General features: G+C 50.8%; 1 protein-coding gene across 4 annotated transcripts in view; it reads left to right on the top strand.

Moving 5' to 3' along the window:
* The window catches only part of LOC146856524 (cyclic AMP-dependent transcription factor ATF-7-like), a 662,777-nt gene that overhangs the window by 619,043 nt on the left and 26,618 nt on the right, over window positions 1-17,116 (top strand). For all 4 annotated transcript variants that reach the window (XM_085654699.1, XM_085654700.1, XM_085654701.1 and 1 more), the window contains one exon: window positions 1,294-1,402. In XM_085654699.1, coding sequence (XP_085510825.1) covers window positions 1,294-1,402 — 109 coding nt within the window. The remainder of the gene's footprint in view (window positions 1-1,293; window positions 1,403-17,116) is intronic.

Below are 17,116 nucleotides of genomic sequence, written 5' to 3'. Positions count from 1 at the left end.
TGCAGCGGTGCTTCACCTTTCCTTGTTTCTGTGGTGACCCATGCGCCGTCTCTGGCTCTTGGCTGCCATTTCTATTACGCCTTCTTTCCTTCACCTCCTCTCCCCTTACCACCCTGGTGGTTCTCCGACATTTAGTTTTTCTGTTGCTGGTAGTCCTCAAGCTTCTTTTGTGTTACCAACTGTTTCCTTTCCACTCAAGCCTCCAGTTCCACATCCTTCTCACTTGCAACCAGATCCCCTATTTACTTGCATCTCGTGAAGACCCCATGTGAAACTTTCAGACACACACATCCCCCGTGGTCTCTTCCTCTACCCTCCTTGTTTCTTTTGTTCCTCCTGGTTACCTCCAGCTTGCACTAATGTTTTAATATCTTCAGCTCTCCTGATTGTTCTGTGCCTTCAGCTCCCTGCTTTGTATCTATCTGTTGCTGCAGGCTCCTCGTTAAAGTTAGCATGGAAAAATGCTGCTACATATTTACTCACAGCAAATTCACTGCACTGATGAACCTCATAATATTGTTTTGTGTAGTCTGCCACAAAGTGAGACACCTTACCATCCTCCCTGTTCTCTTGCTATCCCATCAGCTGTGTTCCTGGGGCTTATCCATGTGTAAAACACCTGTTTGCTGTGTACTCTGCTAATTCTTTCACCCTATCTGTGACATCACTGTTACATTTTATGCGCATGAAGTGGGAATGAGTGACTTCTCCATTACCTGTCGTAACTTTGTGCGCGGTCCCCTGTTCAATGGCATTCAGCAGTGCTTGTAACCCAGCTGTGGTGCTGTAGTTTCTTGTGCACAGGCAGACATCTTGTTGGCCACACTCATACCCTTATTCATGTCCACTTTCCCTGCCCCTCCATGTGCAAAGTTTCAAACTACTACTGCTTCTTGCCTTTGGTTGTTTTTCTATTCTGCTACCTTGTCTTTTGTTGAGTGGTGTTTAAATGTGTGAGAAGGTAAGCAAGGTATAGGTGTTTGAATTTATCAGCAGTGCAGGCAATGCATCCAATTCTGCTGCTTTGCTTCATGTCTACATTACATAACAAGAAGTGGCCTATTACATTACCTAAAAATGTTTACATAAAGTTCTGAAATATGGAAAAGAAAGGGTTTGGTGATCTATAGGGCTTTCTTTCTCCTTGACTACATAAAGTCAACTTGTGAAAAAATCCAAATCCAGTGTAGTACTTTGCTGAAATTGTGTGCTCTCATAGTCCTATTGTAAATTCCTTGCCCAAACAAAATCTACCCTCAATACCCACTTCCACCTTCTCTCTTTCTGTTATAGAATGAAGTTACCCTTCTCAGGAATGAAGTGGCTCAGCTGAAACAATTACTTCTGGCCCACAAAGACTGTCCAGTGACTGCCTTGCAGAAGAAAACACAGGGTTATCTAGGTGAGTCTCCGATCTCTGCAAATCATGATACGATAGAGATATCTAACTGCAGATTCCTTACCCTTTTTAAGAGTTTTATATAGTGCGAACTAGACCCCAGACATCAGGAATCAGAGCGCTTCACATGAGCACCAGTTCCGTTACAGATGGACACATTCATCTTTGTTAGGCACGGGAAGATAAAGTGATTTGCCCAGAATCACAGGAAGTTGCGCGTCGTTGCCGAGACTAGAACTCGATTCCCCAGCTTCGAGGTCGACCGCCCTAACCGTAGGGCTACATCTTCCCCCTCACCTTTGAATCCTCCCCATGCAGCAGACTGGATCCGGATACAATTTTCAGCAGTACGTCGGTAATGGGCGTCGTGCAACTCGATAGTGACGTCGACCTCTGGATGTGACATCAACTGAGTCCATATATGCCCCTTCCTGATGCCCTGATGTCAGTTTCATCTTTTCCATGCTTTCAATGTGGATCTGGTAAGCAGTTGTCGTTTTTAGGCCTACTTTTATGTTTTTATCGAATGGAACAGTGTGCTTTCAAACAACTTTTCATGGCCTCAGGTTTCAAGCATTGTAGGTCCTGTGGAAGACAAATATCCGCCACGGGCATTCACTCTATCGAAATGTGGTGCCTGGGGGAGAACCATGAGTCCAAGTACTGCGACTCCTGTGTCCAACTTTGCTCGAAGGCGCTGACCGAACGCCAAATGAAGCTCCTAGCAGCGCGGATGTTGCAGTCTTCCAAGACTTTCCATCTATCTCAGTCCACTTCTTGCTGTACAGACAGTCCATGAGCCTGCTTCAGGAGCCGTTCCCGTGGACATCACTCTCCATCTGAAAGAGACTTCTAGCTTTACCTTTTAATTTCCAAGGTGCCAGGCTGGATCTGGAAACTTTTGCTCAAGCAATACCCCTTGCGCACGCAGTCGGGTGGATCCGCGTGATGATGTTAGCATCAGTTATGACGTTACGGTCACCTACATAGGCGCCACCCAGTCGCGCAGACATCACTTCTTTTCTTTCCGCGCTTGTAAGCGCCGATCCGAGAAGAGCTTCTCCTCTGTTGCTTTTTGACAGGTCTTTTTTGAATTTTTGTCGGGTGGAATTTTTTTGCCTTCGTGCGAGGATGTCTTCGAGAAAGACAGTATTTAAACTGTGCGGTGCCTGTCACCGTATGATGTCAGTTACCGACCCCCACCTCGTCTGTCTCTGGTGTCTCGAGCGCGACCACAATTTGAAGTCGTGCTCGGACTGTCGGGCTTTGGCTCTGAAGACCTTGCGGGAGTGGGCTATGAAGCGGCCCTGCAGTCGATGCCAACCAGCGAGACTCCGCAGAGGTCCTGGTCGAAATCAAAGAAGATGTGGTCACGGGACCGCTTCCGGAGCCCCAAGTCCTCTTCGTCCCACTCGAGGTCATCAGGACACTCGAGGAAGAGGCACAAGAAGCAAAGCAGACTTAATCTTCGCCTTGACTGTCGTCCGTTGATGAACGAGGTAAGGAGCACCGACGCTCTAGGCACTGTTCTGCGGAGCCAGGGTCGACTTTGCGCCTTGCTCCCTTTCCGGAAGCCAGAGCGATCCCGCTCACTTAAAGATTTTTACAATGCCATGTGCCACGTATTTGAGCAGGCCAACCCCTCTGGTGAGCCTTTGGGCGCCTAGGTGTCGGAAGGAACCCCATTGGATTCAATTCCGTTGGCTTCAGCCACGGCGCCGGTGGGGCCTCAGGTATCCGGATCCGGGACAATGCCGGTCGTGCCAACGCGACCTTCCCCGGCGTCAGACCCGAAGTCGGTGCCGCCAGTGCACACCAGCGGTGCTAGACCCATCCTCATCCCCGATGACACGGAGTCGGAATGCCCAATTCCGACTTTGACGGAACCCAGAGGTTCTATGTTGTCACCTGAACATTTTGAGGATGTTTTGGGCTCGAGAGAGGAATGGGAGGGGTCTATAGACCCTTTAGAACATCAGGATGTTTCTGCAGAGTAGATGGACTGGTATGGGGAACTTGGGGAGGCCCAGTGGACTGGACAGTTCTCCAGACTCTGGCATGCGCTCTCCGCCAACTGTGGCTATGGAGGAGGGGGCATCTTATGCCATGGTGGTTAAGAGGACAGATGAGGTCCTCGGACTAGAGCTGCCCTCTGTGCAGGTCAGGACTAATCTCCTGACCGAAGTGCTTCAACCTGGAGCTTCCACCTCTTAACCCCTATTGCCCCGCAATGAGGCACTTACTAGGCACGTGATCCAAGTCTAGCACAGGGGCTCCTGTGAATAGGACAATTGCATGCCGCCATCGCCCGGTGCGAGCGACCCAAAGTTTCTCAGCCAACACCCCACCCCTGAAAGCTTGGTGGTGCAGGCTTCTACCTCCCGGGGCGCATTGCATTATGCCCCTCTAGATTGGGAATCCAAGAGGGTGGAATCACTTGGAAAGAACATGTTTTCTTCCTCCAGCCTGGCATTGCGGTCAGTAAATACTGAATGCTTATTGGGCTGTTTCTCCCACTCCCTTTGGGAGATGGTTGCACAAGTGCTGTCACAAGTTTCGGAGGCGGCCCGGGCTGTGCTCGCTCAGGCGGTTAAGTACGGGAGGGATGCAGCAAAATTCGCCATAAGGTGTGCCCTTGAAACAATTGATTAGTTGGACAGAGCGATTTCATCCAAAGTGGCCTTGTGGCGCCACGCCTGGCTTAAGACAACTGGCTTCTCTGGTGATGTCCAGGCAAATTTGATGGAACTTGTCTTTTTGGGGAGAAGGCAGACTCAGCCCTAGTGCGGTTCAAGAACTCTCGAGCTACGGCCAGATCCTTGGGCCTCTCTTCTACTCCTCGTGGCCAGTCTACCTTTCGCCCCTTTCGTGGCAACGGATGGGGATTCTAGCCGCATCACCCCTATCCCAGCCACCATCCTGTGCAGACTCCCTAAGTTGTGCGGGGATGTGGGCACAGTTCATTCTGCCCAAGGAATGGAAGCCAGACGTCATGGCCACCTTGCCCTCAGCAGCCGCAGCCTCCAAGCCCTCCTATTCTGACTCTGCAAGACCACACCACTCCAGTTAGTGGGAGAATCCAACATCCTCCCCCCCCCCCACTGGAGGTCCATAACATCGGACAAGTGAGTCTTGCAGATCATTCAGGAGGGCTATTCTCTTCCTTTTCTTTCTTTTTCCCCTCCCATTTTGCTAAATCAAGAACTGCTGGGGGAGGATCATTTAAAATTGCTCCAAGAGGAAGTTACAGCTCTCCTAGCCAAGGGAGCTATAGAGAGGGTCCTGGATTCAGAAGTAGGCAGTGACTGTTATTTCCGCTACTTTCTGATTCCGAAGAAGTGCAAAGGTTTGCGAGCTATTTTAGATCTTCAGACCCTCAATATCTTCCTCAAGAAGGGGAAGTTCAAGATGCTCACTTTAGCTCAGGTCTTGTCTGCCGTAGACCAAGAAGACTGGATGGTAGCGTTAGACATGCACGATGTGTATTTTCACATCCCCAACTGGCCGGGCCACAGGCGTTACCTGCGGTTTAAGGTAGGCCGCAAGCACTCTTTTTACCGTCCTCCCCTTCGGCCTTACCAGTGCCCCTCGGGTGTTCACCAAGGTGATGGCGGTGGTCGCAGCTCATCTGCGTAGATTAGGGGTGTCAGTCTTCCCCTACCTCGACGACTGGCTGTTGAAGGTGTCCTTGCCCCAGGCAGTCGTCTCCCACCTTCAGACTACGGCTGACCTCCTGTATTCGCCGGGGTTCTATATAAATGTGCCGAAGTCACACCTGACCCCTTCTCAGATGCTCCCTTTCATCGGGCTGTTCTGGACACTGTGCATTTTCAGGCCTAGCCTCCCAAGCATCGAGTCCAGGATATTCAGGTTATGATTCCGATGTTTCAGCCTCTATCCTGGATTTCGGCGAGACTGACTCTGAGGCTGCTGAGCCTCATGGCCGCCTGTATCCTGTTGGTAAAGCATGCCAGGTGGCGCATGTGGGCTGTGCCGGTGGACCTGAGGTTCTAGTGGGCACAGCATCCGGGAAATCTCACTGACGTGGTCCAGATCTAGGACACTGCGAGAGATCTGCAGTGGTGGTTGACGAACCACGATTGGGTCAACAGCAGACCCCTCTCCTTACCCCAACCAGATCTCAGTCGTGACAGATGCGTCACTTCTGGGATGGAGCGGACATCTGGGAGAGGTGGAGATCAGGGGACACTGGTCTCCGGTGGAGTCCGAGGTCCACATCAGTTTGTTGGAGTTTCGAGCTATTCGATTGCCATTAAAGGCATTTCTTCTCTCTGTCAAGGGAAAGTTAGTGCAGGTGTTCACGGGCTACACCACCGCCATGTGGTACTGCAACAAGCAGGGCAGGGTGGGGTTGTGGACTCTTTGTCGAGAGACCCTGCGTCTCTGTACCTAGCTGGAACAGCAGTGCATAACCCTGGTGGTTCAACACCTGGCAGGTTCTCTGAGTGCCAGGGTGGGCAAACTCAGCTGTTGATGTCTAGCGGATCACAAATGGCATCTCCAGTTGGAGGCGGCGCAAGGTCTCTCTCAGCAACAATGAGATCCTTAGTTAGATCTGTTTGTTTGAGAACGCACAGTGTCAGAAATACTGCGCGCTGGAGTTTCCAAGGCGTCTATCGCTCGGCAACACCTTTTGTTGCGAGTGGAGCTCAGGCCTGCTGTACACCTTTCCGCCCATACCACTCCTGCCCAGGGTTATGTAGAAGATCAGGAGCGACCGGGCTCAAGTCATTCTTGTGGGTCCGGACTGGACGAGGAGAGTCTGGTATCCAGAGCTTCTAAAAACGAGCATTGATCCTTTGATCAGGCTGCCCCTTTTATAGGATCTTCTGTTGCAGCAGCAGGGTAGGGTCCTCCACCCGAACCTGTCAACTCTGGGCATCCATGTGTGGATATTGAGCGGCGGCAGTTGATTGCTTTTGACCTTCCTCCTGAAATATGCTATGTTATTTTAGTGGTCAGGCGGCCCTCCACTAAGACGGTATGCCTCTGCCGTTGGCAGAAGTTTGTATTATACTTTCTGATGAATACATCTGCCTGTGGATTCCTCACCTTTTGAATTACCCTGCGCCAGCATTCCACGGAAACATTTTTCTAGCTCTCCCACGTCGACGAGGACATCACAATGGCACGGCTCCACTCGCGACTCTGTATGACATCACCGCGGCTACAAGTAGACCTTGACGTGCCAACGTCAGTTCCCTTTTTTCCGCGTGTCGACATGTAAAGGGTTTCTGCAGCTCTCCATTTTCTTCTCAGTTACTTTATCTGCTTTTCCCTTAGTGTAGCAATGCTATTGCGACATCAAAGAAGTCTGGTTTCAAGCCCTGCAGAGTGTGTGGGGGTCATATGTCTATCACAGACCCCCATGAAGACTGTTGTGGTGTCTTTCTTCGGATCACGACGTCAGAGGCTGCTCCAGTTGTCGGAAGATGAATCCGAAGGCTTTGAAGGACCCTGAGGCTAAGCTTTTTATGGTGAGGGCGATAAAGGAGAAGATGGGCCGAAAGAGGTCTAAGTCAAAATCGAAATATTAGAAGAAGAGAAGGCACGGTTCCCGACGTCGAACTTCGAAGGATAAAGCCTCGAGGTCGCCACCTCTGGCTTCGCGACGTCGTTCTAAAGACTTCATCTTGTCGTCGCTTTTTCCTTCTCCTCAAGCGACTCCAGCTCACTCTGACGCCGAGGGTTTCTTCAGCGCAGTCACCGACGCCGAGGTGATCTCTGGCGCCAAGGTTATCACCGGTGCAGAGAGATTCCCAGGCAGCTAGAGGGTCTTTTCCTGTGCCAGCGTCCTCTCCTGTTTTGGGTCCGAAGGCTCTGACGCCTATTCGGCCTCGATTGGATTTAGACTTGGCTCCTTATCCACCCTTTTCTGGACCTGGTTCGGATCCTTCGCATTTTCTTGATGCAATGTACGGCATGTTTGCCAGAACAGCTTACCGTACCGGTGCACCGTCGAGCCCCGTGGGTCCGCTTGCATTCAATTTGGGTATTCGTCAGCAATATGCCCAGGCAGCCTTCGTGCCTGTTATGCCGACGGTGCCGTCTTGGCAGTTTCCGGCTCCGAGGTTCTCGATGCCGTTTTCTCAGTCTCCAGCACCATCTGGTGGACCTTCTTCCTCTCTGCTTCGTTTGGCGCCGATGCCTTCGTCGGAGGCTCTTCTATCGGCGCCGGTGTCTTTGGCGCCGCCTACACCGGTCCCTAAGTTGCGGTCAAGAAGAGGAAGAATTTCAGCGGGAGGAAGCTGAAGAAGGCAAAATTGATGAGACTGTTGATGAATTTGAGGGCCTTCAGGAGGCGAGTGGTCTAGACACTTCCCCAGAGTGGGAGCTTTCATCACCAAAGGCTTCTCCTTCTCATGATGTGGAACCTTACCATGCTGTGATTAGGAAGGCTGCTGAACTTTTAGACCTTCAGTTCCCCACTGCTGAGTTCAGGCCAAATATTCTTACGGACGTTCTACATTTCCGGTCTTCTGTGGTTGAGCCTCTTTTGCCTTTTAATGAGGCTAATACTGAGCTTTGAATGAAAAGGAAGGTGCACCAAAAAAACAGAGTCAATGTCCTCCAAGTGTATTCAAACAGTATCCTGGACATGGACATCAGCCAATGTGTTTTGTTCCCCTAAGGGAACTTCATCAGGGCTCATATGATATTAAGAGGGATAATAATAATATGTCCACGCTCCAGGTCTAAGTATATTCAAATAGAGGTAAGTAAAAGTCGTCCAAAGTCCTGACACATAGGTAATAAGAAAGTATATTCAATGGGTGACGTTCGTAGCGACAAAGCCCCACAATAATCGGCGAGCATCCTTGATACGATATCTCCGCCGTCAGCAGCCGCACTCCCTCTTTCCCGAGTTTACTGAGCCAATTCTTGAGGTGTGGTGGAAGCCCCTTTCTGCTCCTGCTGTTTCAAGGTCTGTGGCAAGGAGGTACAGGCCTTCTCCTGGTGATCCTGCTTTTCTTTCTGCTTATCCGTCTCCGTAAAGTTTTAAAGTTTAGTAGTGCAGGCTTCCTGTTCTAAGCAGTCGACTGAATCTTTTCCTCAGACTCCTGCAGACAGAGACTCTAAAAAATTTGAGCAGACTATCAAGAAGTTCTTCTCTTCCTCTAGTATGGCGTTTAAGTCCACCAATGCAACGTGCTTGTTGGGGAGGTATAATCACGCCCTAATGGATTCGGCCAAGCACTTGGCTCCCAAGTTACCGGATGGTGATCGTGGCTCCTTTTTAGAGGTGTTGGCGGATACGCAGGCTACAGCTCATCAAGTTGTCCAGTCTGTTCTGGATACTGCTGATTTGGTGGCCAGGGTGATGGGTTCCTCTATTGCCACCAGAAGGCATGCCTGGCTCAGGTCTTCTGGGTTCTCGCCGGATGTGCAGGCTACCCTCCGTGACTTGCCATTCGATGAGTCAAAGCTTTTTCGAGAAAAGGCTGATTCTGCGCTGCAGAGCTTTAAAAACAGTAGAGCCACTGCAAAATCATTGGGTCTTCAATATTAAACCAGGGGTTTTGGATATAAGAGATACCGTGGTTTTGGTAAGGCCGCTTCCTTTTGTGAACAACAGCAGCAGCAGAATCCTCTGGGCGGAGGTCGTCTGTGAGGTGCATTCCCTCAACTCTCCTCCTCCTCTTCTTCCTCTCCTGCCCCCACCACTGGTGCCACAGGAAAGCAGCTCTAGATCCCCCATCTTGGAGCATGCAGGTCCTGTAGGGAGCCGGGTGTCCCATTTTCTACACGGTTGTAAATCTATCACTTCAGAACTTTGGGTTTTGAATCATGTGGAAAATGGGTACGCCCTTCCCTTCTGGGAGTTTCCTCCTCCTTACCCTCCTCCCAAGGGTTGGTGTTCAAAGGACCATTTGCTGCTTCTGCAACAGGAGGTTCTTACCTTTTTGCAGGAAGGTGCGATAGAGGTGGTCCCGGAGCAGGAAAGGGGTCAGGGATGCTTCTCTCTGTATTTCCTGATTCCCAAGTAGGACTGCAGATTAAGGCCTATCCTGGACCTCAGGGTCTTGAATTTTTACCTCAAACAGGAGAAATTCAAGATGTTGACCCTAGCTCAGGTTCTTCAGGCGCTGCAACAAGAGAACTGGATGGTGTTGATCGACTTGCAGGATGCATATTTTCTCATCCCCATCCTGAAGTCGCACAGGAAGTATATGCATTTTACGGTAGGGTCTCGGCAATACCAGTTTGCAGTCCTTCCGTTCAGTCTTACTTCCACGCCTCGAGTCTTCACACAGGTGAAGGACGGTATTGGCAGCTCATCTCAGGAATTTGGGGATTCCTGTTTTCCCATATCTGGACGACTGGCTGCTCAAAGCAAAGTCGCCGGAGATGGTGCTTCATCATCTGCAAGTGACAGCATGGCTGTTGTTAGACTTGGGCTTTTCGATAAATGTGCCCAACTCTCACCTGGTGCCCTCACAGCGCAGCCAGTTCATAGGGGCAGTACTAGACACAGTTGTGTGTTGAGCTTTCCCGCCTCCGCAGAGGATTCTTGAAATTCAAGAGATGATTCCTTTGTTTCACGATGGAGCAGTTGTTCCAGTCCTGAAGGTCCTACGCCTGCTCGGTCTGTTCGCTTCCTGCCTTCTGTTGATCAACCATGCACGCTGGCATTTGAGGGCTCTCCAGTCGTGCCTGCGCAGACAGTGGTATCAGCACAACGGAGATCTTAGGGAGACGGTCAAGATCTCCAGAGACACTGCAGCGGATCTGACTTGGTAGGGAGTGAAGGGCAATCTGTTGCAGGGAAAGCCCTTTGATCTTCCTTCACCGGTGGCCAGAGTAAACACGGATGCCTCCACTCTAGGGTGGGGGGCTCATCCAGGGGATTTGGATATCAAAGGCCCTTGGTCTCCAGAGGAAATGTTGATTCATATCAACCTGCTGGAATTGCGGGCGATACGTTTAGCTCTCAAGGCCTTTCATCCCTCCTTTTGCGGTCAGTCGGTTCAGGTCCTTACGGATAACACTGCCGCGATGTGGTATATAAACAAACAGGTAAGAGTAGGGTCGTATTCTCTCTGCAGAGAGGCTCTGCGACTCTGGTCCTGGGCTCAGGACCATCAGATTTGTGTTATGCCTAATAATCTGGCAGGAGTGCTAAATGTGCGTGCGGACAGTCTCAGTCAGCGCTTCTCTGCTTATCACAAGTGGCGGCTTCATCCGGAGGTGGTCCATCTCCTCTTCAGGATGTGGGGATTTCCTTGGTTCGTCATCTTTGCCACTCACGAGAACGCGCACTGCCCGTCCTTCTGCAGTCTCCAGTTTCCAATGCAGGGAGAGTTGGGGGACGCGTTTCAATTGGAATGGGGTTTGCAGCTCCTTTACGCGTTTCCTCCCATACCCTTGATTCCTCGGGTTCTGAGGAAGATTCACCAAGACCGGACCCCAGTTATATTGATCGCCCTGGATTGGACAAGAATAGTGTGGTACACAAATCTACTTCACCGCTCATCGCACCCTCCGCTCCGTCTCCCTCTCAGGGCAGACCTCCTCTTGCAGTCGCAGGGGCAGTGTTACGGGTTTGTAATAAGGGATCGGAAACAATATCGAGATAAAGTGGGGTTTATTGTTCCAAAACCACGTCTCCTACTTGAGGCCAGTCTGTTGACTTAAACGTCTGGGGTGACAGTCTTATAGTTGGCTTCTAACACCCGTCTTCCTTCCGTTGATTATCTTCGGGTTATAGATGAGGTGGATTTCCCGGTCTCCGGCATGAAAAGAGAAGACAAGGAGAACGCGGTGAGGACGCTATATATTGTTAATAGTGAAGGGAGGGGAGTGAAGGAGCACCACAAAAAGACACCGTGACACACTTCTAGGGAATAAGTGTAAAAATGTGTACAGGTCAGGGCGCAGGCAGGAGCACAATGGAGGGAACCGGATTACTTCCCGGGGTTCTCCCTCCTCCCGACGCACCCTGAGAACCGCTCTCGTACCTGAGATAGCCACGCTCCTCCAGGAGCGTGGCTGGACAATGCGCGGTGTCGGTGGTCTTCCGGCTTCTCTGGTCCTCCTGTCGTCTCCTCCACCCGACACGTCTCTCCTCGGAACAGCGTTCTTCCTCCTCCTTCGGTGGCGTTCCCCGGATCTCCTGCTTTCTCCTCGCGGGTGATGTCATACACCGACGTAGGTGAGTTCCTCCTCCTTATTGGGCCCGGTCCATCCACGTCATCGGGGGATGGTTCTCTCGTGGAGGGCTTCTCCAGTTAAAGGCACCGCTGTGGAAACACGCCGCGGTTTCCAGTATGGGAGAGGATGACGTAGTCCATTCGTCTTGCTGTAAGGAAACAAGAGGGGTGGGGCGGGGTGTCATAGTCCACCAGTCAGTGTTCAGTTCATCTTCCGCCCCTGACGACCCCTCTTCATTACAGGCAGGTTCTACACCTCCACCTCCAGAGCCTGCACCTTCATGCCTGGAGATTGAACGGGGCAACCTGAGTTCTTTCTCTCTCCCTCCGGATGTGGTGGATGTTATTTTATCTTCCTGGAGACATTCCACCAAATCTGTTCAGTCTTCCAGGTGGTCCAAATTTGTGAATTGGTGTGTAGAGAGGTCCATTGATCCCTTAAAGGCCCGTTTGTATGATGTGGTGAGTTTTTCTCTTTCCTTGGCTCAGCAGGTTTGTGCTGTGGCCCCAGTAAAGGGTTATTTGTCGGCCTTGTCGACTTTCCTTTGCTTGCCAGACCAGCCGTCTTTATTTAAATCTCCAGTTGTTATGAGGTTCATTAAGGGCCTTACCAATAGGTTTCCTCCCATTGCCTTCATTATGCCTCAATGGGATTTAAATCTTGTGCTCACTTTCTTAATGGGCTCTCCGTTTGAGCCGCTTCATAGTTGCCCGTTGAGGCTTCTGTCTTTCAAAGCAATCTTTCGGGATGACCTGTGACCCGAGGGCTACCCCATGCCAAAAAACATGGGTAGTCCAGCAAAAAACCTAGGGGTATGGTTCAGCGAGGACCTCAGATTCCGAACTCAGATTAATAAGTTGGCAGGAGTGTGCTTTGGTACACTGAAACTCCTCAAGAAATTTTTGCCGCTCCTGCCAAAAGCGGCTAAAGAAATGGTGACCCGCGCTCTCATCCTGTCGCAGCTCGATTATGCCAATTCTCTCTACATTGGCCTTCCCTGCTACCAGATAAACAAGCATTAGCATAGCCAATAGGTCTCGCCTTTGGGGCCTTATAAGTGTTTAGCCATGCAACTGTTGCATAACTAAATACTTATAAGGTCCCAAAAGCGAGACCTATTGGCTATGCAAATCGGCCGCGAAAGTGAAAGTAATCGCGGTAAAGCGTGGCGCGCACCCGCGCACGAGCACTGTAGCTCTAGGCTGGCCTGGTAGCACTTTTTGGAGCCCTCTCAATAAGTCTCGCCAGACCAGCGCATGCGCTGGGTCAGGCGAGACCTAAAAAGCTGCAGACTATTCAGAATGCGGCCGCTAGAATGTTACTAGGTATTCCGCGAAGTTTCGGAATGAAGCAGTTTCTTCGCGACTTGCATTGGCTACCTGTTGACCAGCGCATTCTGTTTAAGGCACTAACCTTCGCCCATGGTGCCCTCTACAAGTCTGGACCCTCTTACCTCAGGAGGCGCTTCAATTTCTATGCGCCATCTAGGCATCTCCGGTCAGCGGGACCGTGCTTTGCTGTCATCCCACGATACCGCCTTGCCAGAATGGGAGGGAGCTCCCTTTCTGTAAGGGCGGCCAGGGCCTGGAATAGCCTGCCTTTTGAGCTCAGGAACAACCACGATCTTGGGACGTTCAAGAAGCAACTGAAAACCCTACTTTTTGATTAATTTGTTTAGCTGCTTTTTCCACTTCTGCTTACCCCTCCTCAGGCTTATCGCGCCGGGACACTTCCGAGTATCTGTGTGTGCTACAAATGATCGAAAACATAACATCGCTATTACCTCGGCCAGGAGGGTAAGTTAGCTTCAGGCTCTTAGTTCCAAACCTCCGTTTTTAACCATTCATGCAGAAAAGATGGTTCTCAGGACCAGGGCTGCTTTCCTGCCTAAGGTGGTTACTCCTTTGCATCTAGGGCAATCCATTACCTTACCTACCTTCTATTCTCCCCCTCACCCTTTCAAGGAGGAGGAGAGACTTCATCACCTGGATCCTAAGAGGGCTGTCAGTTTCTATCTGGACAGAACCAAGGATCTGAGACTGGAAGATCAGCTCTTCGTGGGCTACGTTGGATGAATGAAAGGCAAGGCGGTTCACAAGCAAATACTCTCCAGGTGGATCATCTTGTGCATCAAGATCTGAAACGCCTTGGCCAAGACGGAACCGCCTGAAGGTATTAGAGCTCATTCCACCAGAGCTAAGTCAACAACTTCTGCTTCGACTAGAGGTGTTCCTATTGTTGACATTTGTAAGGTAGCAACTTGGGCCTCCCTCCACACCTTTGCAAAGCATTACTGCTTGGATTCGGAGGTTAGGAAGAATGGCCATTTTGCACGCTCTGTGCTGCAGGATTTTTTGGTATGAGTAGGTGGACCCCCACCTCCGGGAGTGGGACTGCTGGGATTCAATTCAAAAGATGGGAATCCACAGGCAGATGTATCCATCAGAAGAACAAGTTGCTTACCTTCGGTAAAGCTTTTTCTGGTGGATTCAATTTCTGCCTGTGGATTCCTCACTGAGCCACTCACCTCCCCCGTTGTCCACCTTCGTATACCAAACGGTGTTATTGGTTATTTGACATGGTTGTTTCTCTGTCTTTTGATTGTCTTGCTATTGGGGTTTAGGAAATGCTTTTTTTCCTTAGCTTTTCCTATTTTTCTTTATGCTGTGTGTATTTATGTATATATTGTGTACACTTCAATTATGTTGTCGGTCCACCCGTGCGCATCGGAGGCATGGAAAAAATGGGTGGAACTGACGTCAGCACGCCGACGAGGTCTACTTGTGGCTCCGGTGCCGTCATACGGAGTCGCGTGCGACGTCCTCGCGTCGATGTGGGAGAGCTAGAAAAAGGTTTCCGTGGAATGCTGGCGCTGGGGCAATTCAAAAGGTGAGGAATCCACAGGCAGAAACTGTACCACCAGAAAAAACTTTACCGTAAGTAAGTAACTTGTTCGTACGGAAGGGTGTATTGACCCTCTTTCTGCTTCTCTTTCCTCTGTTCTTCTATTCATTCTAACCCGTGCTGAGCACAGCTCTGCTTTGGGTACTTTTAAAGGTTATCTTTCTGCTTTATCCGCTTTTTTGTGGCTGCCAGACCAACCCTCTCTTTTTAGGGCTCCAACTGTAAATACATTTTTGAAAGGGCTTGCTCACTTGTTTCCGCCCACGCCCTTTGTTATGCCGCAGTGGGACCTTATTTTGGTCCTCACTTTTCTTATGTGTGCTCCCTTCGAGCCTTGACACAACTGTCCCCTCCGGTTGCTTACCATCAAGACAGCCATCTGGTGGCGATAACATCTGCCCAGAGGGTGAGTGAATTGCAGGCTCCATCTTGTACGCCTCCCTACATGATGTCTTTTCCAGACAAAGTGGTGTTTCGCACCCGTGCTTCATTCTTGCCTAAGGTGGTGACCCCATTCCATCTGGGTCAGTCTATCACGCTGCCCACCTCCTTTTCTCCCCCGCATCCCTTAATAGAAGAGGAGCGTCTCCACCAACTGGACCCAAAAAGAGCTTTGTCATTCTACCTTGACCGCACAAAAGAGTTCCGGGTGGATGACCAACTCTTTGTGAGGTACGTGGGAGCTAAGAAGGGTCGATCAGTGCAGAAAAGGGCCATTTGTCGCTGGGTCATTCTCTGCATTAAGATCTGCTATGCCCTGGCTAACAAGCAGCCCCCTGAGGGATTAAGGGCCCATTCTACAAGGGGAAAGGCTGCGACTACGGCCTTGGCTCAGTGTGTCCCAGTCAGGTCCGCACGGACGTGTATTTTGCTTGTTCAGTCCTGCAGGACTTCCTAGTGTAAGGTATTGGTCCACAACCCACCGCCGGGAAGCTATGGCTTGGTTATCTAATTCAAAGGATAGGAATTTGCGGCTATCAGATTACCATGTTACTTACCTTTGGTAACGCATTATATGGTAGAGACTCTATCTAGCTACAGATTCCTTACAGGCCCACCCATGCCTTCTTGCTTTGCGGACTGATTTTATTAGGGATAGGGTTACTCCCCTTTTCAGGGCCCTAGTTTTTCACACGTTTACGTTAGTTACTTCGTGACACTGCGCTTCTGGCGTGTAAAAAACGAAAAGTACTGACATCTCTGCGCCTATGTGGCGCTTAAATAGGTGAACGCGATGTCATAACCGACGCTAACGATGTCACGCGGAGCCGAATGGAGCCACCCGATGGCGCGCGCAAGGGGTTTTGCACGAGCAAAGGTTTCCAGATCCAGCCTGACGCTTGGGAAATTCAAATGTAAGGAATCTGCAACTAGATAGAGGCTCTACCAGATAATGCGTTACTGAAGGTAAGTAACCTGTTCATCAGTGACCCCTGTTAAGTCCCGACGCAGGCGGTCGAAGTTACGGTACCCCCCAGCTACGCCACATAAAGCATGGTTCGAGGTATGTGGGCTGCTGAATTCATATCTGTGCATAGATCGCCACCTAGTGTTGGGTCCGGATGATTGCACATTGTTGTCCTGGAAGAGTCTTCGAAGTATCACGAGATAGGTGGCTCCTCCCCTGGACTACAGTGCGCATGGGCATCCCCTCCATCCTTAGATTGTTTTTTTCCGCCATTGGGTTCGGATGTCCTAATCTTAGCTCTTAGAGTATTTAGGCCTTTATTCGTCGGTATTGTTTTCGTTCGGCGCCGAGTAGTTTCATCGAAGTTAGCCATTTGCCCTTCGACGTCCGAGGCCCGATCAAGATCGACGATGGAACCAAAAACATCGAATAGCCCCTTCAAGCGTTGCCCTCTTTGCAACGCTAAGTATGCTCGCTTCGACGTGCACCCGGTGTGCAACAAGTGCCTCTCTCCAAACCACGACGAAGCCACCTGCATGGCGTGCTCCAGGTTTCGATCGAAGAAGACCCTTCGCATTCGTCGAGCAGCTCGGCTCGAGGCGCAGAAAGCGGCGCCGCACCCGGACAACATCTTCGGGACCGAAGATGAGGAGGTCGTGGACCTTGAAGTTCAGGGAGAGATGTCGGATCCGGCGTCGGAGCGTGAATCCGACTATGATGCCGAAGCCGAACATATAATAGATGAAGAGGAGGATGACGTCGTCGTACAGGTAGGAGACGATGAAGAGGCCCTTGGGGCCGAGGAGGATGGCTCGGAAAATGAGCTAGGCCCTCAGGTCGCCACAGGGCCGAAGGAGGCACTCGATAAGGCTCAGGTCGCGGGATCGCCACAAGGCCTTACCCAAGATCATTCCTCTCGTTCTTCTGCCCCGCATAAACGCCCGGCGTCGAACTATCCTAAAGAGCCATCGGTATCCAAAGCGCCATCACTCGATCAACGAGAATCAAAACTAAAGGCAACGGCACCGAAATCGAAACCGAAAGTAAAAGAGTCTCTCCACGGCGACAAGGCCTGGAAGCACTCGGAGCCGAAGACACAAAAGACGGCTGTCGTCGCCAAGAGAGGTCATGGGAACGTCGAGACACGGGCGGCGCCGAAACTCAAAGCCAAGGTTGCCGACCCGAAGGTATCGGCGCCAAAGAGCGTCAACACAGATATGGAGGGCGGCCAT

The sequence above is a fragment of the Triturus cristatus genome, chromosome 4_1 (assembly GCF_964204655.1).
Source record: "Triturus cristatus chromosome 4_1, aTriCri1.1, whole genome shotgun sequence".
NCBI classification, from domain to species: domain Eukaryota; kingdom Metazoa; phylum Chordata; class Amphibia; order Caudata; family Salamandridae; genus Triturus; species Triturus cristatus.
Note: the sequence above shows the minus strand (reverse complement) of the source record. Positions and strands in the feature narration are given on the sequence as shown.